Here is a 27,150-nt window from a genome sequence, read left to right as displayed (position 1 = left end):
ATTTAAATGGTCTTGAAAATCTCATTTAGGAAAAGAATAAATCTTCAGTAAAGTCCAAATTTGCCTACTCTTAATATTCCTCCCTTTTTATTTGAAATTAATGAAGCCAATTGCTAGCTATTCTGATATTACAAAGTATTGATGCACTTTTTTCTAAGTCAATGACTGATGTCTTCATTGAAGTATATATACAAAATTCCATGCACTGCGAATTTCAATCTGTTAAACCCACTGTTTTATAACAGACAGCATGCCTTCTCACCTGAGTCAGGGGGAAGGTCTACAGCCACCAAAGTAATGGTTGTTGTGACAGACGGTGAATCGCATGATGGCTCCAACTTGAAAACTGTGATAGGTAAATGCAATGAAGACAATATAACAAGATTTGGCATTGCTGTAAGTAATCCTATAATTACTTATACTATGACAGATTTGGGAAGATCATATTATTGTGTGTACATGAAGAGGCGTGTTCTGTGTGTAATAATCACATAATATAATAATACATGTTTTTGCACTGCTGAGACTTAAATTTGATTCTTCTTTATGAATTGGTGAAATATAGTACCACTTTAACTGACTAAAAAAGAAAAACTATTTTAATCTCCTTTGCTTTGGTTTATGTCTTTTTCCTGTCTGAGTGGTCCATTGTGAAGATATAGCGATTCTTTAATATAAATGAAATTAATTTTATTGTTGTTTTGTGTGGAATGCTTACTCAAGTGATACACAAGGAAATGGAGTAATACCATGATATCCTTTTCTTATTCTTTGCTTTTCTTATTTCCCTCCCCCCACCCCACCCCAAGGTTTTGGGATACTTAATCAGGAATGAACTTGATACTAAAAACTTAATTAAAGAAATCAAAGGAATTGCTAGTCATCCAACAGACAAGTATTTCTTTAATGTATCATCTGAGGCTGCACTACTGGAAGAAGCAGGAACACTTGGAGAACGTATTTTTAGCATAGAAGGTAAAATACTCAATGTCTCTGAAATATTAGATGAGATTCTCTCAGCTGAGGAATGGGAATTTTGTTTGTCTCCACCTTGGTGTCAAAAGGAATTGCAGCTGGAGCCACAGGCTGCTTGTTGCTCCCCTGCAGGGCTGTGGCTTGCACAAAACTAAAACCCTAATGAGCCTGAGCTTCATTTTTCTGCACTTCATTGAAATTGTTCCTCAGTTTCTGAAAAGTTCACTTGAGTTTCAGGCATCAGCTAAGAGTTTGTCCATGTGCATCCAAATCTTTTCACAGCTGCTGTCACTGGACAAGTAAAGGTATCATTTTGCTTAGCTCTGTTAATGCTAAGCAAAATGATACCTTTAAATGTAATGCAATCTTTGTGGTTTCTGCCAGGCTCCGTTCCTGACATCTTCGATGTCCTTGTGAGTTTTGGATGAGGGTGTGCCAGCTGTGGCCCAGAGGCACTTCATCCCCCTGACACACAGCTTTTTGAAGTCAAATTTACACCTTGCTCAGGAGACTTGTGTTCTGGCCTCAGCTCCTACAGAGCTTCTTGTAGCTCTAGTCCTACTATATCCAATTCAATCAGTTGAGCTTCACTTTCTAGAGTTTTGCTGAGTATTTCTGTTGAATTCCTGATACTTGAATCTCACCCAACTAGTGTAGGGAACATTCCTTTGAGTCACAGTATTTTGAGGACAATTATAACAGTTGAAAAACATTTAATTGGAATGTTATGAATACCCTCTTATTAAAGCTGTTAAATGTACTGTACTTCTAGTGCTTCCTACAGAACATAAAAGCAGATTAGCTGCAGTTCCAGTACCATGCAGGCTGATCCAGGCCATCCTTATCATCTGCCTCTTCTGGAGAAGTCTTGCAGCAAGGCTTCAGGCAGCAATACTATGCAGCAGAAATTAAAATATAAAAATATTTTAACATTTATCTGCTCTGAGATTTCAATTATTTGGAAATGTTTTAGCAGAAATAGTGGATTGGAGAAAAGATTGAATAACTTAGGTTATCTGCAAAGCTATACCTAAAGGCATCACGATTGGCTCTCTTTCTGTACTTCTCATGGTTAACTGTATCTGAACATTTATTTCACCAGGTACGGATCAAGGTGATACATTCCAAATGGAAATGTCACAGGTGGGCTTCAGTGCATATTTCTCACAAAAAAAGGTATATGAATTTAATTATTCAATGAGATAAGTAGGTGTAATTTCATAGACATGAATGCATAGAGACACAACAGTGTAATATTTTAAATTGGTAATTTTTTTTTAAGATTGTTATAACCAGGAGAATGTGAAATTATCCTCTGTGTTTTTACCAGAAAAATACAAAAAACACTTGTAACACGTGGTGTATTTTCCCCAAAAAACCAAAATATATATTCCTAAGTGAAGCTAAGTGACAGTTGTATGTATTCATACTACTTCTTTGTGACAATTTTGAGAAAGTTAATTTAATGTTTTCGTCAGTTTTTGAGTTTACGTATCGTGAGAGTTTCAGTCATTCCAAGTTGATATTCTGCAACTGAATAACTGAAGAATTAGAACAATACTGTAATGCTGGCACATTTCTTTCTGGCACTGATCTCCTGGTCATATTGACCTCTATATAAATAAAGTCAGAAAATAATTTCTCCAATATTTGAGCAAGTATTGCCTTTATAATAGTGTAGTAATTAAGATATATTCTTCATGCTAATCAGTCTTAAGATAATCTTGATTAAATTAATTTTGACATCCTTCCTAGTGTCATGATTCTGTAGAAGTGTAGGCTTTACAAGACCAGCTGTAGAGAAGCCAAGCATAGGAAACTTGAGTTGCAGTGCCCCAGGAACTTAAGCTGTCACTTATTTTCTTGCAATAGAAGGGTTGTAATCCCTCTTCGTAGAGCATGCAAATGAAAATTAAGCAGCTCACATCAACTGCTTGTCATCATTACAATGCACATCACTACCTCAAAACACAGTGATATTTTATGTAATTACATACGGTAACTTCAGCTTTTTGTGTTTCTTTGTTTACACTTTTTTTGAAATAAGTAGTTCTAAAAGGTTGATTTTTACTTTTTAAAGGATGTTTTGCTGCTGGGTGCTGTTGGAGCTTATGACTGGAGTGGAACAGTAGTTCAGGAGTCTTCAAACAGAGTCACTACCTTTCCAAGCAGTGTATTTGAGAAAATTCTTCAGGACAGAAATCATAGTTCATATCTAGGTAAGAGACTAAAATACAAATATGGAAATGTATCAAGCTTCTATTGAAAAACTTGGAAAATGCGTCTGCCTTTCCTATTAAGAGTTGATCTGCAGAGAGAAAGTAAAATTTGCATTGTGTTTTAATAATTCTATTTACATCAGAATGTGAGGCTGGAAAAATAAAAGGTTCTGTCAGAAAAACAGAAAAAATCACAGGATTTGAAAAAAGACCAATTAGTAGTAGCGGATACCTGCTCTTTTAATATTTATATGTATTCTCTCAGTTGAACATAACAGTTGATTGACTTGCTGTAGTTTCATCTCTTTGCTCGTTTCTTAACTTTTCCAGTCCAATTTATAGTTTTAGGCATAATGCAACAATTTAACGGAGCTCTTATTTATAACTCCCATTTATGTTCTGACACATGCTTTTGTGGCCCAGTAAAGCCAGGCAGTTTGTCTTACCAATTCACTGAAATGTTTTCTGCAAAGCTACAATATGTGTGCTAGTAATTTATTCCCGAATAGTAACACTGTGTTTATTAACTATGGCTTTCTAATATGTGTGAAGTTATTGAAGAGGTGCTATTTTTCCCACTGATATTTACGCTTTTCCCTATGGGTTAGCAGTACTTGTATCCAACACAATGAAATTACTAAACCTAGCTTAAAAAGCGGTAGCTTCTTTGTATGTCTGATGGCTTCAGATTTTCAACTTTTCTCTTTTATATAATAATTCTTAAAAGTTCAGGTCATTTCTGTGCCGCACTTCTCCACTAGACGTTGTTTAGAATATTGTCCTGACTCTTTTTCAAGCAATGTTGCTGCCTTTTCTTACAACTCCTTTTGTACTGTTTCTGTACTCTCATTTCCTTCCTTTCCCTCTTTCTGTCCCCTGGTGAGAGTCCCCCATACCAGTGAGGAGCCCAGGCTAAAGGGTTTGCTTGCCCAACATAGCTCGGTAGTTTGGCCCACTCCCTGCACTGTACCTTCTCAGTTCACGTGGCTGTGTGCTGAATTAGGAATTGAATTAGGAACTTGTGACCTTAAGCATGGATTAAAATCTTGTTTTGAAATTTTAGCCTCCAGTAATGTTCTCCTCCTGAAGAATCATAGTGACATATTCACTGAACGCAAATCTGAATAAGACCGATATATTTAGTGACCAAGTCATAATCCTTTTGGACTGTGCTCCTTGCTCTGTGCTACAGCTTGCTAAAGACCTGCATGCTGTACCCAATCACTGGAATTTTGTTACTCAGTTTAGCTACAGACTTTAGAAAGAGTGAGTTTGTTTTCTTGTGTTAAAATAAATCTGGTGTAGTGAAATCTTAGAAATGTTTAAAATATGTAGAAATACTACCTTTATAGTGCTAATACATGTGTAAGATATTTGTGGGCATTAAAAGATGTTTCCTGAAAGCAAATAAATGTTAGAATGATGTGAATGAGGATTAAAAGTTGAAAGAAGTTCAACCAACCTAAGCCCTTCAGCTGACAACATATTAGTATGGTCTTTTGTGTTCAGCCAAAGCACTGGGTTGTGGTTTTGTGAGTTGTGAGAAAATGCATTGAGGACTTTGCCAAAACTAGGTGTTTCTCTCTGGTTGGAACACTGGCTCAAAAGTTTATCTCGGGTTTCTCTTTGTTTCTTCATTCCCTGGATACACTTTGTGTAATTTTTCATATCTTCTTCATAAAACTAACATTTTAGTGGTCTATGTTTAGGCTAGGCTATTGTCCATGCAAGTCTACATACATGCTTCGACTTGATTTCCATGTCTCTCTTCTCTCCAGAAGAGGTTTGATGCGTACGCAACAACTTCAACTCCCATCTGGAGGCACCATCCTCTGCCATTGTCTGTGCTGTTATGGATAACCAGTTGATAACATGTGGTTCACAATCTCACACATGTTACATTCTGTCTTCTTTCCCCAGGTTATTCAGTAGCTGTTCTCTCAACTCAGAATTCCGTTTATTTTGTTGCTGGTGCACCAAGGTCCAACTACACTGGCAGAGTTGTGGTTTATGATGTTGACAGCCAAGGTAACATCTCAGTTGTGCAGTCCCAGAGAGGCGAACAGGCAAGTATATTTTGTTTACAACTGCAGATTTTGAAGGCATCTTTTCCTATTGTTAGAGGAGTAGATTGCAGTACTTAAAAAAATCCAATACACTTAGAGTTGTATCTGCATTTCTATCTACCACTAGACTATTTCAGTGGGGTTAACTGTAACTCCTAAACTATATTTTTTGAGATCATTCTACTAGTGGTACAAGATAACATACAAAGCCACATAACATGTAATTCTGTCTGCGCTTCTAACTTGGAGAAGCTTGGTGAGCTCCCCTCTGCCTCAGGAGTTGTGAAGTAGATGACATCAAAGGAGAAATTTGGAAGTTTATTCTCTTTCTCAGTTTCGGAAAGGATGGAAAGCTTAGATGACTTCGACTTGTTTTGTTTTACTTTGTAGGATAAAGAGCAATATAATGTGCACAGTTTAATATAAAATGCATTCCTTTCATTGTTTGTTCTCTGTTTTCATTCTTATTGTTTAGTGGTAAGGCCATGGTAGCAGCTACTAGGCAGAAGCAGTGAACGCATAGTAAGGTTGTGATTTGTAAAATGCTGGAGCATGCTATATGATAGTTTCATGCTAGTGAGCAGTTTCATTAGTACTACGCCATCTTCAGGTCAAGAGTTGTCTGGCTTGAATGTTAAAACATGCTTTGCAAAAGCCACATACAAACACAAGTTTCTTACTGTTTTTCAGATTGGATCCTACTTTGGCAGCGTGGTGTGTTCAGTGGATGTTAACAAGGACTCTGTGACAGATGTGCTGCTGGTAGGTGCGCCAATGTTTATGAATGACCTGAAGAAAGAGGAAGGGAGAGTATATGTGTTTTCCATCACAAAGGTAAGAATGGACCTGTAGCAATCCTGGAATTGGTTTTCTGCATAGCCTTCTATAATAAGTACTGTCTTTTTCATTTTCAGCTGGTATTTACAGTTTTTCCCTGTATTATAGTTTTATCAGGGCAGTCTAATCAAGAGTACTTTGTGACAACATCTGTTCTGTCAAATCAGAGAGCGATCAGAAAAGTGATCTCTGGCCCCAAGGCTAGCATTGTATAGCACTACCTTCTTGCAGAGGCTGAACACAGCTATGCAAAAAATCCCTCGGCCCAGACTTCTTCTGGGCCCTTAAGTCAGTATTTTCTTTATTTTATGTTGTTCAGAGCATTTATTATGCTAGAGCAGTGTTTTTATTAAGAGAAACAGAGCATGTGCTTTTCCTGGAGTGTAGTGTAAGGACAGGGTAAGTGATACAAAGGCTGTCTGGTCAGAGGATGCAGATGGAACCCTTCCCAACACAGTCTTGCCTGTCCCGCTTTTCAGAAGCAGCTGCAAACTCTCCCCAGAACCACTCATGGATGTAATCTGGTAATAAGCCAGCTGGAGCAGTCTGAAAGGGAGCCACAAGGCAAGTTAATAGCTAAGCAATATTAGTGATTTAGGACTGGCTGCTACAGCTTTCTCCTCCCTGACCCTAGTTTTAGGGACTGTGCTGGGCAGAGTATATGAATGCAGTGCAGGGTTGACTGTTTCTCTGTAAAGTTTAGACTGTGACTTCTGCTAATTAATTTTCTGTGATTTAATTTTAGGAAGTCTGTTTAATACCTAGCAATACTCCTAAAACAATGCATTGTTTCATAGACCTTACAGTGGGTGGTTGCCATTGCTCATGTCATGTCCTTCGTCAGCATATCCATGCTATTTGTGTGATGCTAGACTTAATTTTTTATTCAGACCTGTAGTAGGTGTTTTCAGAATGTGTGTATTAACCATCCTGAAAACTTTGGTACTTCTGAACAGTCTCACAAACAATCATGGATGTCTCAGTGAGCAAAATAAATTTTTGCTATTAATGGCAGCTATTAGAAAACACACCATTTTACTAGGTAAATTACAGTCAGATAAGCAGAGGTGAAGAACCATCCTCTTCTGGACTGCTCACAGTCCGATCATCTGGAGCAAGACAAAACTGCAGTTTTAAGGTCACTGAAGTACTGCAAGTGATACTATTGGCAGCTGACATTGGTCAGTGTAACTGTGAAAGGAGACAAAAAATACAGAAGAGAGGGGTGGTTTTTTTTCAAGTTTCAGAAAATGAATGCTTTGAAAGACTATCCTTACAAATTTTAATCTTTGACAAATCTGGGGTTTAAAATTATGTAAATGCTAAATATAGTGAGTGATTTAACAAAAAAAAAAAAAAAAAAACCACCTGAATTTCTGAAACTGTGTTTATGTTGTGTAAATTACATTTTCTAGTCATTTTGAACAAATAACTTGTCTGGTATTTATAAAATTTTGAGCACAGTGTCATAACTTAGGTTAGAGATGAGAATGATACTTGCCAAAGAGATGTATTTAAGGTAATATAAATGTGATTATTTAACTCTAAAGATCTCCAACCTTTCTTTCCTCATTGGCATTGGAGAGGTCAGGAGTTTACCATTTGGACACATGTTTTTTGCATTAGTATACTTAGGAAATTCCATTTCTATTTCAAAGAATTATGTCCAGTTACATAATTTCCATTCCCTCTGCATAAAAACTGGTAATCCAAAACTGGAAACTGTATTTTTCAATGTATTGTGAAACTTTCAGAACAGTCAGATGAGGACAGTGAGAGCACTTAAGCTTTTTACATATGGTTATATTTGCTGTTAGTACTCTGCATAGCATGCTTTAATTTTGCTGTGTAATGCTTGCCAAGACTGTGAGACATAATGCAAACTGAATGGGCAATACAATGGGGAAGGAATTCAGGGCTGAGCAGTCCAAGGGGACTGTACTGGGGGGGAAAAAAAAGCCAAAAACAATGCACATAGATAATGCTCCCATGTCTAATCTGGTGTCATGATAGTTATGTTTTGGCTTTTCCTTCTTTTTCCTTTTGTAAAGGGAATTTTGGATCAACAAGAACTCTTGGAAGGCCCACAAGGTTCAGAAAATGCTCGCTTTGGATCCGCAATTGCAGCACTTACAGATATTGATTTGGATGGCTTTAATGATGTTGTAATAGGTGCACCACTGGAAAATCAGAACTCTGGAGCAATTTATATTTACAACGGATTTCAGAAGACTATACGTACCAAGTATTCTCAGGTAAATAATTGTGGTGAGCAATGTTGTACTCAGATGTGCTGGAGGAGAATGGATGGATTTTCTGTCCTTTTATTGACCATGGGTTCAGTCTCTTAGTATTGTTATTTTCATGGTTTATTTCGAGTTTTATCCCACTCCTTACTTCAGTTGTCAGCATGTCCTGAATGATATTGCTGTGGTGCTTTCAGCTGAAGTGTACAGAGGAAAAGGGCTTGCAGGATGCTCTATCTGAGCCTCTCATAATTTTGGTGAATGCATATGAAGTCAACTCATTTCCTTTATCTTTTTTGACACCTGCAATTCAAGTTTGTAAATCTGTTGTTCTGCACTGAAGATTAGATAAATCCCCACTTTATAAATTTGAAATAAAAAAAATTAAAAATATATATTTGAGGAAAAGTACTTCAGAGACATTTGCATATTCTGTATGCTCATATAAGAGTAATAATTTTCATGTCACTTTCCATGCAGACTTTCTGGTTGCAGAAATTCTTTGTTAGAAGTCCCGTTAAGCTTCCTATTCTTTGAGTTGCTCAATGTAAGATGGAAAAAGTTTCCAGTAAGTCCTGGCTGGCATAAAGCAGTCAGCTAGTTGATTTACTACCAAGACAGAAAATTCTAGTCCATTGTGTGCTCCAACAGGGGAGGGAAAAGTGCTTAAAAGCATTTGAGAAAACATTCACACAACTTTTTGTTTTTTAAAAACAGTATGTTACATATACAGAGAATATGTGCAAAAAATCAATTGTTTGGGCTGATATCTGCACACTTGAAGCACTGCGGTGGCAACCTGTAACCAAACTTTCTTTCCCAGAAAATTTTAGGATCGGATTCTGCTTTTGGAAAACGGCTCAAATTCTTTGGAAGATCAGTAGATGGCCATAGAGACTTAGATGACAATGACATTACTGATGTATCAGTTGGTGCTGATGGAAACGTGATTCTGCTTTGGTTGGTAAACTCTTCTGGAAAAGTAGTACTTAATGAATCAGATGCAAATTGAGCATTTAATTAATTAAACAGCAAAACAAACAATTCATAAAGCTCTTTCATTCCTTGTGTTTAGAGAGCTAACACACTTAATGCTTCATCGCTAATATACAGCTTTAGAGTACACCTCTACTAAGGCCAAGCCAGCCTGAGGGCAGAGCCAGTATGCACATTGGGAAGTTGGGTGGTGAGGGCTGTGAGAACACAGGCAGGGTAGGGGGAAGGAACACTCCCAAGTGAGCATGTGGTCTGGAAGGTAAGAGTGGGAGAGGGGAGTGGGACATACTGAGCAGCTTTGGTAACAGCACACTTCAACAGCTGCAGTGTAATTCTGACACTGATAGACAATGCTACTTCAGAACCATTGTGAACTGATAGGCTTATATGAAGGAAGAGTGATCCTGCTGGACGTGGACTGAAAGCAGTGCAGTAGTTGTCAGAAGCCCGTTTTTTTAGCATATAGCCTTTACCAGCACAGTCTGACTACTTATACAGAACAAAAAAGAAAGGCTTCAAGAACCTCAATCTTTTGCCTCCTTGAGTACTGTGTATTTTCCAGTGCTTCTGTGAGGAACAAAGTTAAAATGTAGCTTGCTGCCCAATCTGTCACCCTTCCTCTTGCCTGAGGGCCCCCATTGTTACAAGAAAAACATCACTGAATTGCTATTTATTTCATAATAAAACAAGATTTTACAAAATGAATGGTCAGTTTGGACCCTTGACCTACAATAGAACTCCAGCTGGTGCAGATGGGAATTGCGTTAAAGAGAATTACGCTTCTTGGAGAGCCAGCATTTATTTCTGTGTGATTAATGAAGATGCTCATTTTTCTTTCAGTCTGGAATTTGTCTTGATTAATGAGTTTCACTTTTGATTAAAGTGTTTGTTTTTTTTTTACAACTGGGGTTCCTTTGAAACTATTCTTCAAAATCTTGACTAATTACATGAAAGATGTTTTTCTGAAAAGTAAAGGTGTAATTGAAAAGAAGAATTACTCTTCTTTACTTTCCCAGAGGAGCTCAATGACTTCCCAAAAGAAGCAGAAGAAGGTTACTTATTGGGAAGACAGGGCAAGGGTTTCATTCTCTGTTATCTTAAGGGACTGATGAGGGCATTAGGACAAAGACGTGGATTATCTGTTAATTTCACGTGATACATTACATATTTATTTATATTTCTCAAAGCTACTGTATTAGTAGACTCAGTTATATGCAAATAAAAAGAATTTTGTCAGTGCTGTAAGTACTGTTTGCATTGAGAACCCTAGAGATCTATGTTATGTTTATAAATAGTAGCAAAGAACAGCTTCTAAGGTACCAGTGCTGTTGAAAATCACATGTAACCCTTTAAAAATATTTTTCAGGTCACAGAGCATTGCAAATGTATCTATAATTGCTTCATTTGTACCTGAGAAAATCAGTCTGCTGAACAAGAACACTGAGATAACTGTCAAAATATGTTTTCAGGCTACGTTTAGACCTGCTAAGAGAGATAATCAAGTGGGTAAGAGTACTTCAATGACTTGTTTTATATTAATTTCTTCACAAATCCATTATTCAAACATGTAGTGGAAATTTTAAAGAAATATTGCATTAGATGTCAAGAAAGGTGAAATCACTATCAAATTTAAGTGCTTAAGGAAGTGTTTTTAAAACCTACTGTCATCACTGGCTCTATAATCTTGTAAAAATATTATTAACATTAACATTATAAAGAAAGGCCACATGACAAAACCCAGAAAATGTTGTTACTGAGAAGCTTTTCATTTTACTTTGTTTTAAGTCTTTGCTCACCAGTTCTGCTTTTTCCCATTAGCTTATGTCACTCACATATGGCAACACACTTCAGTAAGGTGAATGGGTATCTCTGGAGGATGCTTATTTGGAGACAGAGGTTTTGTAAGCTGCCATTTTGAACAGCAGGCTGCAGACTCTTCTCTCTTCAGTGTAAAAATAATTTCCATAAAGTCAGTGCAGAGATCCATGGAGAGAGAACCTTTTCTTTTCAGAGAACAGGAGAACACAGAATATTTCTGAGGCTGGTGCTGATTCCTCATGAAATCATTTAGTCCAACACAGGTTGGACTGCTTCAGTCCTACATGCAGTGCCTTTATGAACTTGTGATTGTTAGCTATAAAATAAAGGTGAACTTTCAAGGTGTATTAGTCATCCCATGAAGAGAAGACAGAAATTATGATGTGATTGAAGAGAAGATGCAGATTTTTTATAGTCTTCTCAGAATTCAGGGATATGATTGCAATGCTTCCTTTATCTTCTATAATCCTGGCCCTGTTAACTGGCTTCTTGCCTGAGATGCAGGCTCAGTCATCTGAAGTGGAGACTGGATTGATTGCCATTTAATGTGCTCTCTGTGGATGAGAACTTACTTCAGGATTTAAAACTGTTTGACTGCTTTGGAAAACACAAGAGAAAATTTTATCATTTTGAGAATGCTCTGTGCTTACTATGAAAAAAAAGTAAAATATCTATTGTGGTTTGGAAAGTCTGGTTGTTCTGTAATGTTGAGCATAGTAATGAGATCACAGGCAGTAAGGCTCAGCAAAAAAAAAAAAAAAGTATTGTTATTCTTCTTGTAGCTATAAAGTTCAATGTGACACTGGATGCAGATCTCCAGTCCTCCCGAGTGACTTCTAGAGGACTGTTCAAAGAAAATAACGAAAGGTACATGCAGGGGGATGTTGTGGTGACTCATTCTGTGAGTTGTGTTCAGGACATCTTCAATGTACAGGTAAGAGCAATTGCAAGGAGCCTTGTGACAAAAAGGATGAGAAGATGATGTTGATTAGTTTTATGCCTGTAAGATGAGTTCCATCACAGGATTGTAGAGGGGGCTGGAAATGGCCTCTGAAGATCATCTAGTCCAACCCCCTTGCAAAGCAGGTTCCCTAAAGTGGGTCGCACAGGAAAGCGCCCAGGTGGATCTTGAATACCTCTAGAACCTCCACAAACTCACTGGGCAGCTTGTCCCAGTGGTCTGTCACCCTTACAATAAATAATTTTTTCCTCATGTTTGCATAGAACTTCGTATGTTCCAGCTTGTATACGTTGCTTCATGCAGGATTTAAGTTTCTTAAATTCTGCAACACTGAAAAATATGGAGTAGGATGCCGGTTCCAGCTAATAACTGTCTTATTTATCACAGCTTTTTAAGGCAGAAGAAGCCATTCTTAACTAGATATTTTAGCTTTGAAAAAACACAGAACCCATAGTTCATGGTTTCAATAGATGTTAGTTTTCTTTTAGTTTCAATAGATTTTAGATTCTTCCATCAGCAACAATACATACAAATGTCTTATTTCCAATTAACACTTGAGGTAGACTTCTCATGCATGCTAGCCCTAAGTATACACAAGCTGTATTTGGGAGAAAGTGTCCATCTTTAGGAACCCAAACACAGCCCTGAGACCTTCAGTAAACCCCTTTCATTGTGCTATGTTAGGTATCAAAAAATCTAATAATTTTTCAGTGAAGGGAAATATTTTTGACTTGTTGGTCATTGTCATTGTGGAGCCATGAGCTAGAAGAGAACAAAGAAACTGAAGAAAAACAAAGCATATAGAGTTGTATTGCAGACTGAGCAGAGTAGGATAACAGTTTGATTTCTGCAGCAGTTTGAGAAGGAAAGTCACCTGCTATTGGCTTTTGATGGCTAGCTTCTGCAGATGGAAAAGTCTACACGTGTGTGTGATGAATAAAATCTTTTGGATTATTTGGAAAAGGAGTTTTATCACAAAAATGGAAATAAAAGCTTTTTAGCAAGAAGGTATCACACTAGGCAATCTCACAAAAGTGTTTTGGGAAATAAATGGAGTTTTATATTGTTACTTCCTGTTTAGAGAAAGTATTATTTTACTGTATGTTGAGTTTACTATAGAATTGCCATTTTTACATTATTTACTGTGCTGAGAGCTATCATCTGTGTTTTACAGGAGCCTTCTGATGCAGTCAGCTCACTTAATGTGCGCATTGACACTGGCCTTGCAAATCCTGGCACCAGCCCTGTCCTTGATACATCTTCTCCTGCATCTGTGGCCTACAGTGTAAGTACACAACGTCATTATTGGAAAATGTGTTGCTATGCACCTGCGCATAACATGGCCTACGAAATCACTGAGGAGTTACATGCAGGTGAAATCTTGTGTTCTAGTTAAATCACTGGACTAAAGTAGGCACCTACGTGTGTTCTCCCTGTTGCTTAATATCTGATAATGCAAGCTTTGCTCACCCACAAAGACACCGTGACATAAGGTGACACAGACATCTTGGTAGAGCCAAGTCGCTGTTCATGTGAACTTCTATTGCATTGCAATGTGAAGTAATTTTAAGTCATTTTAGCATACAATAAAGGAGTAACTGGGGAATGTGAATTCCTTCAGATTACATCAGATTTGCTGTGGGCTAGCAGTGGCCTGCCTGCACCATTCTTACGGATCAGCTGATTAATAATGTGTTTCGCAGTGTGTCAGAATTCTTAATGTCCTTTGAAGTGATGTTCTTGCCCTCTAAGGTTGTTAATATTTTACTGTCTCCAGATAATCTTAAAGTAAAACGCTGTCATTCAGGATTTATTTGTATGTTTGTTTGTTTGTTTTGGTAGATTCCTTTTATTAAAGACTGTGGTGAAGATGAGCTTTGTATTTGTGATCTTGTTCTGAATGTCCAGCAGAAGGGAGATGATGGGTAAGACCTCAACAACTGGGATTGGTGGGGACAAGTATTTTCCTAGTTTTCATAGATAGGCTTATCTGTAGGCTCTGAATGAATTTCTATATAAGAATACTTCTAAAGTGTAACATCTCTGGCACAGGAAAAAAAATAATAGCATTTCTGTCTAAATAACTAGACAAGGAAAAAGGGGTGTGATATTAACAGAGATACAGAAGCAGGATTCTCATCAGTGTAGACAAAACTAATTTTTTGGAACTCTATGAAGAGTAAACAGAGAAAATTCAGAAGAACAGTCTGATTAGCTGTGTCAGAAGAAGTGCTCAAGGTAAGCAGCTGCAGTGGCAGTTCCAAACTCTCCTGGAAGGAACAGAGAGAGAGGATCCTGCATCAGGCTGTGCCACTGGGGAATGGGGATCAATATATGAGCTGCACGTACTCTTAAGTCCATATGCAGACACACACGTGTGTTTACAGTATGCAGACAGACAGGACTGTCTTCTCCTGGATCTGCTGTCTGACTCAGCTGCCCATTCTCTGCTCACCTTTCCCAACCCCAGTGGAAACTTTGAAAGTTCAGCAAAGTGACTTTCACTATACATGTTCTGCACTAAATGATGACATTAATTCCAGTTAGTTCTGAAAAACATCATCACAGAGTTTCTCATGTCACAGGGTTTAGAAAGCAGAAGATTTATGTGAATAGAAAATAGGAAATGTCTTGCTGTGCTTGTTATTCTTTCTTGGCTACAGGCAACACAGTATGATACAGTTTCATGATCCACAGCTGTTCTATTACCTCTATTTACAACATTGAACTTCATTTTCCAACAGCAAACAGCAGTTCATTGTCAGCAGCAAAAACAGAAGACTAACATTCAACATGAAATTGAGAAATAAAAAAGAAAATGCATATAACACCAGAATCCAGGCTACATTTTCAGACAACTTGTTTTTTGCTTCTTCCTCCTTACCGGTATGTGGTACCCATCCTCACTATTTCTGCTGTTGCTGCTGATTTTCCAACTACTCAGAAAAATTTATTTTTCTGTCTTAGTGTCTGTCCCAAGAAAGAAGAATGTGAGTGTGAATCTTTCTCTGTTTATTTTCTTGGCTACCAGAATTATTCCCTTCAGCATATCAGTTTTATATAGGTCAAGGAGAGACACTGCCAACTTAGCATAAAAGTTGGCAACCTGTTGAGTTTAACCTCACATCAGTATTTCAGTCATCTTTTCCTCACTTCAGGCTTTGGCATTCACATCTCCTGTTTGACTCCCAACAACAAGCCTGAATGCAGTTGCTGGAAATTCATATTTGATAAATAAAGCAGATGCAACTTTAAAGCAAAGACTTTGGATTTAGAAGTGCCGTCACTGCCAGCGCCACGTATTCCAGCTATAGACAGTTAATCAGATTGAAACTATTGCTATACCAGAAGCTTGTCTTCTAAGAGATTTTGTCTTAGAAGGAAAAATAAAGGAATTTACAGGCTATTTTAGGGAGTACAGTAAATCTTTAATTTGAACTGTTTCTCTGAAACAATTCATGTAGGATGAAATCCAGACTTCAGTGCTTGGCCTATGCTGTTAGGTTGCTACTGGGGAGATGCGTGATAGTACAAGGGGTAAAGTCCAGAGCAGTAATGAAGGAATAGGAGCTTTCATCACTGTCCAAGAGCCGCATTTTCTGGAACAATGATCTGGCAGAAGGACTCCATGCTGTGCTGAGGGTGCCCCTCTACCTCCCCATTCCTATTGCACAGCAAAATTACTCACTCCATTCATACCAAAGGACCACACTGGAGCTGGGCTTTTCTTCCACTTTAAAAGCTCAATTGCTTAGAAGTATTCCAGCCTGCAAGTATAGCTTCTTCCCCAAATAACATGCCTCTTTCAAAGCTGAAATATTATAAGCTATTTATTCAAAGCTTATATTCTTTTCACAATATAAATCATGAATGGTAAGTCTCTGGTAGTGGTGTGTTTAACAAAAAGCAGTACATTTTAATGAATTATTTCAGCATGATGATAACTGGCTATAGTCTATGAATTCATCTTTCCTTTGATGTGATATGCTGACATGCTATATTTTCTGCAGATTAATAAATAAACTCTTATGTACTGTAGACTTTTCTACGGTAAGCATGACAAGATTTCCACACGCTAAATTCTACAGTGAGAGTACTTATCTGCCTCTCAGACCATCCAAATATTACTGTAGAAGTTCTGCAATAATATTCTAAAAAGCACAGTAAATGTTAATGGAGGAAGAATCTCTGGTCACTGTTCCTTCTTTCAAGCCCAGCATGAGGTTTTTGTGAGATCATTAAAGCCCAGAGAAATTATATAGGAGCAGTCCTTATTCCACCTTTTTCCTTCCTTACTCCTGTCCCTGCCTAGAATACCCATCCATCTCATCTCTAGGAATTATTGCTGTAACACTTAACTTGTACTGTTTTTTTTCTGTAACACAGCTCATTTTGATGAGGCAGGCTGGGAATTTCCTGTCTTTTATGTAAAAGTGGTATTAAGATGACTTTTCTGTTTCCTCTCTAGAACGATGGGACTGAAGTCTCATGTCAGACAGGAACATCTCAAACTACAGTCATCTGCCAGATAAACTATCCTGTTTTCCGATCAGGACAACAGGTACAGCTTGCACATGTGAATAACCTTGACTGATCCACCAAAGCTTGTCTTATTGTTTTTCCCTAAATCTGCATATACTGTTGTTGAAGATTTTAGGTCTGGTAGTAGGCGACTTTGGGTTTCAGAGGCACTGTAAGAAACAAGCCAGGGCCTAAACTGTGATGACCAGTGTACTAGATAAAGGAAAAAAAAATGTTCTAAAGTACACTTCTCTTTGCCCATACAATCCAAATGCCTTTGTAGCTTTGTAAGCCATGTAGAGTGAGGGCTGGGGAGGGGACAAGAACTGATCAACCAGGTGCCACATGCAGACTCCTGAGGGCTCTGTGCAATACATCGAACTCTCACTACTGAGTAAACTGGGGTGGCTGCCCAAACTCAACTCTGCAAGGAAGTGGTGCTGCAAAGAGAGCAGAGTGAGAGCTAAGGGAGAGGAGAGTACAGCCTGAGAATAGGTCACATATCCTTTTTCTCATTTTTGCCATAAATCTCAGGATATCCCTGGTTTCTTAATCTCTCTTATTCCTCTGAGGTAGAACAGAAATAGGCTTCCAGCCTTTAGCGTAGTCAGTTGGAGAAACAAGAAACTTTCCAAAGATAATATAAACATGACATTCTGCAAAGCCAAAAAAAGGTCTCATTAGATATATATACTAGATTTTTTTGAATTGTTAATTGCATTGGTCAAAGCAGACCTGTTGGAATGAATGGAAGAAAAGAGGAACTGAAAAGGCTGTGTCAGTGCTGGTGTTGAAACATGTAAAAACATGTAACTAAGCAATCTAAAGACCATTTGTAGCCTGAAGCAAGTTACACATCTTTTAAAAATACAAATAGCTAATGTTTATAAAAGAATGTGTGTGACAGAGAGAAAAATGCAGTTCTGAAGTGTTAAGAGATTACCATCTGTAACTGATCTCTCCTGTTTCTATATAATATTTCAGTAATGTCTGCATATATGAATAATTATGTTGCTGCCTTTTAGTGCTTGTAGTGTTGTATCCTTGACTCATTTACTCTGTGTTCCTTGTTTCTCCCACAGGTGTCTTTTGATATTAGTTTTGATTTTAACCTGAAGAATCTTCAGAATATGGCAGTTCTGAGTTTTCATGCATTGAGGTATTTTATAAGGCAAATTATATATTAATAGAACGCCTGTACAAAATTATATTAAAACACCTGATTGAAATGTGTTTTGATGAACAGTGAAAGTAAAGAAGAGCAAGAACTGGACAACCAGGTCAGCTTGTCAATTCCTTTGCGGTATGATGCAGAAATTCACTTCACAAGGTATGCTGAATAATGGAAGGAGTCACTGTCATTTTGTCAAAGGCATTAAAATATAGAAACAATCTTGAAATACTTCTGAAAAATATATTGAAACTTCTGTTCTGTTCTCATTTCAGAAGTCATGAAAAATTCCCATGGCTTCCCTTTCTACTTCCACCCTAACTACCATGGTAGCAGGAGCTGAACACCCTGCTCTCCCATATGCCTAGGGCTGGGATCGTCAGCCTGTCCCTCCCCTTGAGAGGCAGCTGAGGCTGTTGTGTGTGGGATGCTGTACCCTGAAAATGCAGTTTGTGAGGAAAACCAGTTAGCCAGGAGCAGAGAAAGTTAGACAAAAACCCCATAAGACTGTTCTTGATTACAAGCCTTTGAAACCTTTATTTTCAATTCTGGGAACACTCAGTGATTTCGGATGCACTGAAACAGTAGTTAGTCTGATAATTTTGCAAACAAGAATCATTCCAATTAAAGCTTAACTGAAACTAAAAACAAAATGAAAATAAACTAGTTTGACTCTCAGTTTAAGATATGCTATTTTACTTTCCATCAAAGCTTATCTTTCCCAGTTGCGGAACTTTCAGATAAATTTATGGAGCTATACTTGATGCACTTAGTCACCAACTAATGCTTTTCCAAAAAAATGTTTTTGCATCCCACCAAAATCGATAAACACAAAATGGTAGAAAGCAAATGGCAGTTATTCAAATAGTGACAGAGAAAAGAAAATGAGAAAGCTGTTATAAAAAGTGCACAGCAACAATGAATTTAGGAAATGAATATTCCAAGGCCACCATGACACATAACACAAGAGGTGCATGCAGTGACCTGACCTTGAATCCAGAGCATAGCACAGAAGCTTATTTTAATAACCTGTATTGCAATTGAAGTTTCAAAATGTTCTAAGATCTCAGGCATGAGATCTCACCATGTTTGGGTGCACCTGTTTTAGAGTCTGTCAGAATTTTTCCAGTTTTCTTAATTACTGAAAAGCATATAGATAGGCTGGCAGTGCAAGTTCTTTTAGCTCCCTGGGAAAGTCATAGGAGACTTCAGCAGAGGGAGACAGTTTGTTATTTAGGCTGTCAGGAGCACAGAGACTGCAGAAGGATTTGAGTAGGTGGCTATGGTACTAAATTAAGGAGTAGCTTGGTAAGAATTTCAGATTGTGCAAAGTTGATACAGCAAATTTAATTTAGCTGCGAAGTAAGTACAGATACTCAGCACTTCAGAGAAAAGAAAACAAAAACAACACAGGCAAAGAGCTTACTGAAGAGTTGCTCAAGGAAAAATAGGGTTTCAAATTCACCTGCATCCTCTGAAGTATCAGGAAATGTAATTTCATATGCAAGTCAAAGCATGAAGGAATCTCTGCAGTCAGAAAAGGTTTTTAGTTATTCTTGGAGATATACCAGCTTAAAAGAACTGAAGGAAGTACACATTAAGCCAATGTACAACATTAAATGCTTCTCTTGGATTTAGTAACTCTCAGTATGGAAATAGTTTCTTCCTCCAGCAGGTAATTTAGCAAGTTACAAACTTTTAAAATAAGAATTAATGGAAAAAAGTCACCTCACTGAAGGGAGGCCTTTCTGGCCAAAAAATCTCCTAACTGGGTTTTCAGAGATGGGAATCAGTCTTATCAGTGACAACTGCAAGGACAGGAAGCTGATACTATGCAAACTAGAAGAACCGGAGATTTAAGCAGCAAGAAATAGGAAGAGCTCCATATGGGTTTTCCTGAGAGTTCTTGTCAGGAGGCCCTGCAGGGAAAGGCCTCATGGGAAAAAGTGTGGAGGATCTGAAAGCATCCCTGACACAGCTGGAAGAGCACAGCTGATCAGGAAGCACCTCTGTGTGACTGCACATATCATTTTGGCATTGTATACACAGACGTTACCCAGATTAAATGGTTAGAGCTCCACTGCTAAACAGAAGGGATTTGTAGTTTGTGCTTCACAGAGCTGATGGAAGGAGTCATGATAGCCTCTGCTCCTTGCTAACTCATTTCCCAGATTATACTTTTTTAACTGCTCGAGTAAATCCTCTCTCAGATGAAGACCACACAATTCTGAGATGTTTCAGCAGAGGAGTTGCTCACAAGGTGCATACAGAAGCAATTACTTACACAAGGATGCTTTTTTTTGTCTTTGAGCATGGTCTTAACCTGGTTGAACCTCTCAAACATCGACGAGCCCTCACACCATGTTCTTCCATCACACACCCATCACTTCATTTGTTGGGCTGCAACCACCTTTATGTTCTTTTGGAAATTTTGAAAGAAAAAAAGAAGGGGAGTGTAAGAAGTGTCATGTACATGTGCAGGATGCTGTGTGTGCACACTCAGTGAGAAAACAAACCCACATGTAGCATAGCACATTAAGGCCAAAAGTAGGACTTCTTCCTCTTAGAGAAGCTTAGGCTACAGTGCCAAATGCACTGTAGGGTGCACGAGGCTGAGCAGAGCCCACATCTGATGCTGTGCTAACACCTTCACATGCTTTCTTGACTTTGGGCTTCAGTATAGCTCTTCTTTTCTTAACCAAATTTGTAAAATTCAAAGAGCAGTAAAAGTGACTGATTTTTCTTCTTATTAGACTTTTGACGAATTTCACAAACTTAAATCAAACTGAAGCACATCCAGTTGCATATGTTTTCATAGTAGCTGCCAACTGAAATGTATTGTTTTGTGGTTGTTAACTAGGCTTGCCAGCATCAACTTCTATGAGGTATTCTCTGGTCATAACATTCCTTCCACTGTGAATAATTTTGAAGATATTGGGCCCACATTCAATTTCTCAGTGAAGGTTAGTAAATGTTTCTGGTTCTGTTTTGTGAAGCTGCCTTACCTCCTCTTGTAACTGGGTCCCAGAACACAGTTGAAAAAACAGATCTGTTTCACTGTCCAATTTGGATGTTTTTGAACCAGCCAAATATGGAAAAAAATGGTAAATAGCTAGGGGATAAATGCTTACAGTGTTATGAGGTCAAGAATGAAATTTGCACTTAATGCATGAGTAGGCTGGGAAGGGATTGGTCCTGCATTGTTTATGTATTTGGAAGATGGTTAATGCTTAACTTCAGTCCAATTTACACTATTTGCTCACAGAGCTTATTTGTCTTCTATTCAGTTGACAAAGGAAAATATGTTTTTGCAGGCTTGGACTTTGAAATTTAAGTTTGGCGATGGTTAAGTACTCAAACTCGATGGAATAACTAGCCAGATCACAACATTTACTACCTCAAAAAAAAAAAAAAAAAGATGTGAATATGCAATGGGGAAGAAACTTAAATTATGTTCCATTTACATTCCTGTAACTGCTGTTGTGAAGGCTTATTGTTTGTGGCAGAATATTTGCTTTTCAAAAAATGTTTCATCCAGTTAATATGAGCTTTGCTAAGGAAACAGACTGGTACCTGAAGCTGTATTGTACATACTATACTCCTGAAGATGTACAGCATAGCACACTTTCCATAAGGGCATAATTTCATGCTTCACTGTAGTAAATGTATCAGTACAAAAATATTGATGCAAAAGGAATCCTGGGTTCTTTCTTAATTATCCCTGTTTTGTTTTGTTTTTTGCTATACCAAATAATTTATGTGTATGTAAGTATAGCTACCTGAATTAATTGCGAGTTGCTTGTTTTGTAGGTAACGACAGGAAGTATTCCAGTGAAGATGGCAGCTGTGAAAATCCATCTTCCAGAACTAACCAGCAAAGACAACCCACTGATGTATATAACAGCAGTTGACATGGATCAGGTGAAGAACTGAGCCATATAAGCTGCCACGTTGTGAGAGTTAGCCAGCACTACATACATCAGTCTTCACAGAGTGGTTGAGATTACTTTTTGTCTCTTCCTCACCAATGGGAAAGAATGGGGGAGGACCACAATCATCAGCATCTGTGATTCTGTGAACAGCACATTAGTCTAGTCCTTGGCAGGTGCCAACTATACATGCAGTGCATAGCTGAGTTTTCATATCACCCTGGAACTCTTCAACACGGTTTTTCTTCAAGCTCCTCAGAGAAATGTAGTAAAAGTGGAATTTTTTGAACAGCACAAAACTTACAGTATAATCTAAGAAGAAAAAAATTACCACAAGAGCAGATTAAAAAATATATTGTCTATTGGTTTCTAAATTACCCAGTGTTACAGAATTCATAACCTATACTTTCACAGCCACCATGCCATCAGGAATATATATTATGATGACTGTAAACTTCAGAGTATGCCAACCAATTTTAATTCTGCTGTCTCATTCCTAGGCCAGAGGTGTTACTTGTCAAGTTCAGATAAATCCACTGCAGATAGGAAAAAGACCTTACTCTGCATCTTTCAAGAAAGAAAACCTCAGATCTGTGAAAGAGCTGGTGAGTAAGAGCCAGGATGTGGGTGCAGGGCTGACGCTACTGCATCCGTGGGGATTGCTGTGGCAACCATGGCATTCCTCACCTGCTATGCAGGAGTGATGTTCTCACGCATACTGCATCTACCTTAGAAAGAAGCAGCACTTTATGTTCTTCAGAGTGTGCACACTAAACATATGGGCACAGAACAGTAGAACTTACACTTATAAGACCATTACTTAAAGTGTAATTTGTAATGCATGCTATTGTCTCTCCTTGCTGTTTTCACTGGAAGAACTGTAAGAATGCAAAGTGCAGTACCATCACGTGCAAACTGGAAGACCTCATACTGAAGGGAGAGTATTTTGTGAACGTGTCCACCCGAATCTGGAATGGTACCTTTGCTGTTGTGAGTACCACTGGAGTATTCATTAAGGAATCTATACCCAAGTATTTTCTAGTTCCTGATGCTTTACAAAGTTCATAAAAAGAACTTTCCAGCCTATAAGTATTATTCTATGTTACTGTCTTTTCCTGGATTGAACACTTGAGCCAAGTAGTAAAATAAGGAGTGAGGCTACATACTGGAGATGGTAACCTTCATTCCAGCAAAAAAGCTAGGAAAATGCAGCAATAATGTAAAAAACATTTTCTTCATCTGTTAAATTAATTCAAGGGGAACTATAGCTCCACAAAATTCAGCATAAGAGCAAAGCAGAGTGTAGTCATACTCTGGAAAATAATATTGCTTTTAGCTTTTGAACGTCATAGGCTACATAGTGATCATTTTAAGTTGCATGAAAATAGGAAAAGCATATTAGCTCTGCCAGTTAGTTTGCTAGAGAAGGTGTGGAGAATTTAATTGACTTTTTGTTTTTATTAGAGTTGGCGTCAAGGAAACTGTCCTTGCTTAAAGAGCTACAGGATGCTTAAAAATATCCATCAATAATACCTCGACTTTCCCATTTTAAATCATGTGTCCTCCAGGACATTAATCATCTTGAATTGCCAGACAGTTGAAAAGAGACCATGTTGGCTTCTGAGCTAGGCACCCAACCAAACTGTCTTAGAGACCTAGGTTTGCACAGAGCATCAAGAACATGACGCAGTCTCATTACCCTGTCTGGCAAGTCTGATGCAGGTATTGACATTTAACAGCAGGATCGTTGTCAGCTTCAGCATTCAGCTCTTAAAAGGAAAAGGTCAGACTGATAACGTAACATATGCAAGTATGTGAAGAAAAGCATCTGCCTGTCTTTAAAGATGGTATTTTTCAAATTGGCTGGGTCAGGACCATATGTTAGTGCTGACAGATGTGAAGAAGGTGGAGACCTGGATAAAAGGTTGTTACTTCTACTAGACAGTGCCTAGAAACAATTTGTTTACCACTCAGAGATGAAAAGGGGAGATGGAAAGTGACAGTTTTCCCATTTTGTTGTTTTCTATTTGATTTCAATGTTCAGTGCAAATACTCCCGCAAATACCCAAAAATACAAGTCATCAGCCTTGTCCAGGATGAGGACAGCACATTTCCTGGTATGTTACCTGCCAAACAAAGCAAAGAAAGGTGTGTTTAGGAATTGGGAAAGTGGTTTGAATCGTGCTTGGGCAGATTTCCAAATAATTGCAGATTTGCAGGACAGCCAGCCATGGTGCAGATCTGCTGTATGCTGCACAGACGGTCAGTTCAGTGTACACAAATGGCTGCAGAATCACAATAGCTCATGCTCCCTGTGTCAAACCCACCATACCTGACACCTGCAATGGCAGTAGGGTTTTCAGAACCAGAAAAATTGTTGAAACAGCAAAAGGATAAAGCACTCACTGCATCTGAGATGGCTGGCAAGTAGTATTATGAACCAGAAGCTGCCTTCAGTGGCACTGCAGGATTTGGGACCAGCATGCTAGCAGGACATGGGAGGTGGCATGGGGATAAGAGCAACACTGAGCTGGCAGTGTCAGCACAGCCGTGCTCCTCTGCCTCTGGATACTTTTGCAGAGGAAGTGGTATCTGGCACATGGTCCCTTTTCAAATGGGAACTGGCCTGGATTTTTGTCTTCTTTGTTTAAGCTGAGGACATGATGTCAGAATTTAAGCAGTGGAGAGGAACAGACAGTGGTAGGAAAAAAATAAAGGAGGAAAAACAGAGAAACATTGGGTAGAGGTTACGGGAAAAAAAGGAAAAGAACATCCAGTTTCCATTTATTTCAAAAGCCAGAAAGATTTCTCCCTTTGTCACTGTTAACATTTTTCTCATCTATTCCCAGCTATCAGCAGTGACAGCATTGAAATAACTATAAAAATAATTGAATTCTTCTATTTCACTTGATCTGTTAATGGAGAAAAAAGGGGGAGTTCTGCAGTTTTACTACCAATAAAAAAAATATCTAAATTAAGGAATTAAGTTGGGATTACATAATTGCTTTCATAGATTCATTATATTGGGACAAATAAAAAGAAAGATCATTTTAACTTTCTTAATACCGTGAATTTGTTATGGTTCTGAAGACTTCTGAAGGATTAAAAACAAGACTTTAGGATGACTGTATTCTAAATGAGTTGTCTTGTAACAGAGCTTTACAATTTTTGTTGATCTTCTCTTTCAGTCCACTTTCCAGACACTGCAACTCTTTGCTGAGGCAGAAATCAATGTGCATAATACTGACTTATTTATAACTAGAGAAAATACCCTAACTGTAAGTGATAAATAATTGTTTGTTTGGTTTTTTATTTCTCTTCTACTGAATTAAACTGATGATACCAATTTTTAGTGTCATTTAGAAGTACATAGCAAATTTCAAGCTCTAATGATATATAACAGTGTTATATATCATTAGAGTTGTATCATTATATATACTAATGTATCCTTTTGGCTACATACAGACTCCTATAATTTATGAAAATGTTTTAATTTCATCTGACTGCTGCCTAAATCAGAGTTGAAATCTTAAGATTTTGAAAAGATTGTAGAACTGTCAGCAAAGCTTGTTTAAAGACTTAGGAATTTCATTTAGCTTCCTGTTCATGAAAAAATCAAACCTTGGACTTCTTTCTCCAATAGAATTAGTTGTTGTAGGTAGATAATCTCTGGGAAATATTTTAGCAAATCTGATTTATAGTCTTACTTCTATAAATGTATTTTGTTTGAAGTTTGCAGACAGATCATGGAAGACCAAAGTACAAGTTAGTGAAGGAGTCAAGTATCTGTGAGATTTTGTAGTATGGTCCATTTATAGGAAATGGAAAATTTAGTTTATTATATACCAAGACAGTAACAGATTGATCTATCTAAAAGTGATGAGACCACATTTCAGTACTACTTCTATCCTTACTTTCTCATGGATAATTCAGTTTTTGCAAAGAACCTCTAAACAGATCCCTTTGTATCCTGGTAATCCTCTGATCCTTGAAGAAGGGAAATATATATGTAGGTCTGTAAGTAATGCCATGATTTTGCAGAAAAATTACATTACCTGTATTTAAAGTGAGCTGAGTGTCTACACTTCGTGACATTTCTGCCAAAAGATGCAACTCGTTAATATACAGTACAAATATTCCACTTAACTGCACAGGCTTTTTAGCTAGCTCATAAACTACATTTGACTGTGTATTCTTGTACAGCTGGAATGCGATACTCCCACATTTCCATTTCCAGCATCGCTGTTGGTGATTTCAAAATTTAACTATTTAAATAGCTCTTGTTTAAGTCAGTTGACACACAAAAGGTAGTTTTTCAGCCAACCACTGATGTATCTGCAGCTGAGTCTTCTACAGCTCTGAGACAGTGGATGAACAGAAAGACCATGAAAGTTAACCACATTATGTTCTGGTGAAGTTTAGTCCCATCCTTATGTAACAGCCTCTTGCCCTGTGAGAAGACTTGGCAAATGTGCCGTCTGGTAAAGGGCAGCGTACCATACCTAGGGAAACAGTGCCCTTTCCCACTTCAGTGTTGGAGCCAGTATCCATAACTGCACACACAGCTTGGCAGGCCGGAAATGATGGACACTGTCCCTTCACGCTTCCTTTGAAATGGGAGCATGCAGTGGCAATTTGAGTATTTCCAGCTTACATTGCTATTTTAGAAAAGCAGCTGGAGTGGTAGGATTCTTCAAACTTAGTATCTACATTAGAAATCCATACAATAGTTAGCACTCCTTTAAACACTTACCAGTTGAAAGAATAGGTTTATTTGAGATGCAATTAATCACATCTTAAAGGTGATTGCTAGAAACAGGTAAGGTGAATTATGCTGTAAAAGAAGGCCTGTCTTTTTCCATTGGAAGCCAAGGACTATACTGTAGGTATAACACTAGATTATGTGAATTCCAACCATGCAAACTGCATGTAGAAATTAGATTGGCTATTTAAAATTTGGGTGAGTTGGACTGCCATGTAGTCAAATTAATTAATGTTAAGTTGTGATGTTATGTGGAGAAACTGCTTGATACTTTTGCGTAAAAGCTTTCAGATTTTTTCCACATTGGAAAGGACTGCTAGCTGGAGGACAGAATGTTAACCTGTTACCATCATCATTACAGCTACTCAGTTAGAGAATACTTAGAGCCAGCCTGCCTCAGTGAAATGAATTACATAAAGCCACACCTAACACAACAGTAGAGCTTTCCAGCAGAAATGACCTAAATCACTGAGATGTCAGCTCAGTGCAAGTTTCCCAGAAAGCTTAAGATTAAATTACACCAGACAAATGCACTGAGCAAGCAACCCTGAGAAAGTAAACTGACATGACTTCTTTTATCATGTTTCAGGAAGGAAAAAAAAAATCTTCATGCTGAACGCATGTTGTTCCAAAGATCTGACAGTTCATA

The 27,150-nt window shown here is 37.9% G+C and overlaps 2 protein-coding genes across 2 annotated transcripts in view; both read left to right on the top strand.

Annotated features, from left to right (window-relative positions):
- ITGA1 (integrin subunit alpha 1) overlaps positions 1 to 27,150 on the top strand; it is a 318,815-nt gene that overhangs the window by 118,495 nt on the left and 173,170 nt on the right. The gene's annotated exons all lie outside the window — the stretch shown is intronic.
- Positions 1 to 27,150, top strand: part of ITGA2 (integrin subunit alpha 2) — a 44,147-nt gene that overhangs the window by 15,275 nt on the left and 1,722 nt on the right. Inside the window, exons 7-27 of the mRNA XM_065739887.1 lie at positions 246 to 396; positions 810 to 975; positions 2,078 to 2,151; positions 3,056 to 3,194; positions 5,115 to 5,260; positions 5,951 to 6,094; positions 8,149 to 8,352; positions 9,167 to 9,303; positions 10,706 to 10,845; positions 11,940 to 12,091; positions 13,293 to 13,403; positions 13,961 to 14,043; positions 14,863 to 15,004; positions 16,587 to 16,679; positions 17,722 to 17,798; positions 17,886 to 17,969; positions 20,671 to 20,773; positions 21,621 to 21,731; positions 22,240 to 22,344; positions 22,616 to 22,729; positions 24,928 to 25,017. Coding sequence (XP_065595959.1) covers positions 246 to 396; positions 810 to 975; positions 2,078 to 2,151; positions 3,056 to 3,194; positions 5,115 to 5,260; positions 5,951 to 6,094; positions 8,149 to 8,352; positions 9,167 to 9,303; positions 10,706 to 10,845; positions 11,940 to 12,091; positions 13,293 to 13,403; positions 13,961 to 14,043; positions 14,863 to 15,004; positions 16,587 to 16,679; positions 17,722 to 17,798; positions 17,886 to 17,969; positions 20,671 to 20,773; positions 21,621 to 21,731; positions 22,240 to 22,344; positions 22,616 to 22,729; positions 24,928 to 25,017 — 2,566 coding nt within the window. The remainder of the gene's footprint in view (positions 1 to 245; positions 397 to 809; positions 976 to 2,077; positions 2,152 to 3,055; positions 3,195 to 5,114; positions 5,261 to 5,950; positions 6,095 to 8,148; positions 8,353 to 9,166; positions 9,304 to 10,705; positions 10,846 to 11,939; positions 12,092 to 13,292; positions 13,404 to 13,960; positions 14,044 to 14,862; positions 15,005 to 16,586; positions 16,680 to 17,721; positions 17,799 to 17,885; positions 17,970 to 20,670; positions 20,774 to 21,620; positions 21,732 to 22,239; positions 22,345 to 22,615; positions 22,730 to 24,927; positions 25,018 to 27,150) is intronic.

This window comes from Cyrtonyx montezumae, unplaced genomic scaffold (genome assembly GCF_038088225.1).
Source record: "Cyrtonyx montezumae isolate F1298 unplaced genomic scaffold, pur_monq_1.0 scaffold_25, whole genome shotgun sequence".
Classification (NCBI taxonomy): Eukaryota; Metazoa; Chordata; class Aves; order Galliformes; family Odontophoridae; genus Cyrtonyx; species Cyrtonyx montezumae.
The sequence above is the reverse complement of the archived record's forward strand: the minus strand, read 5'-3'. Positions and strand labels throughout refer to the sequence as shown.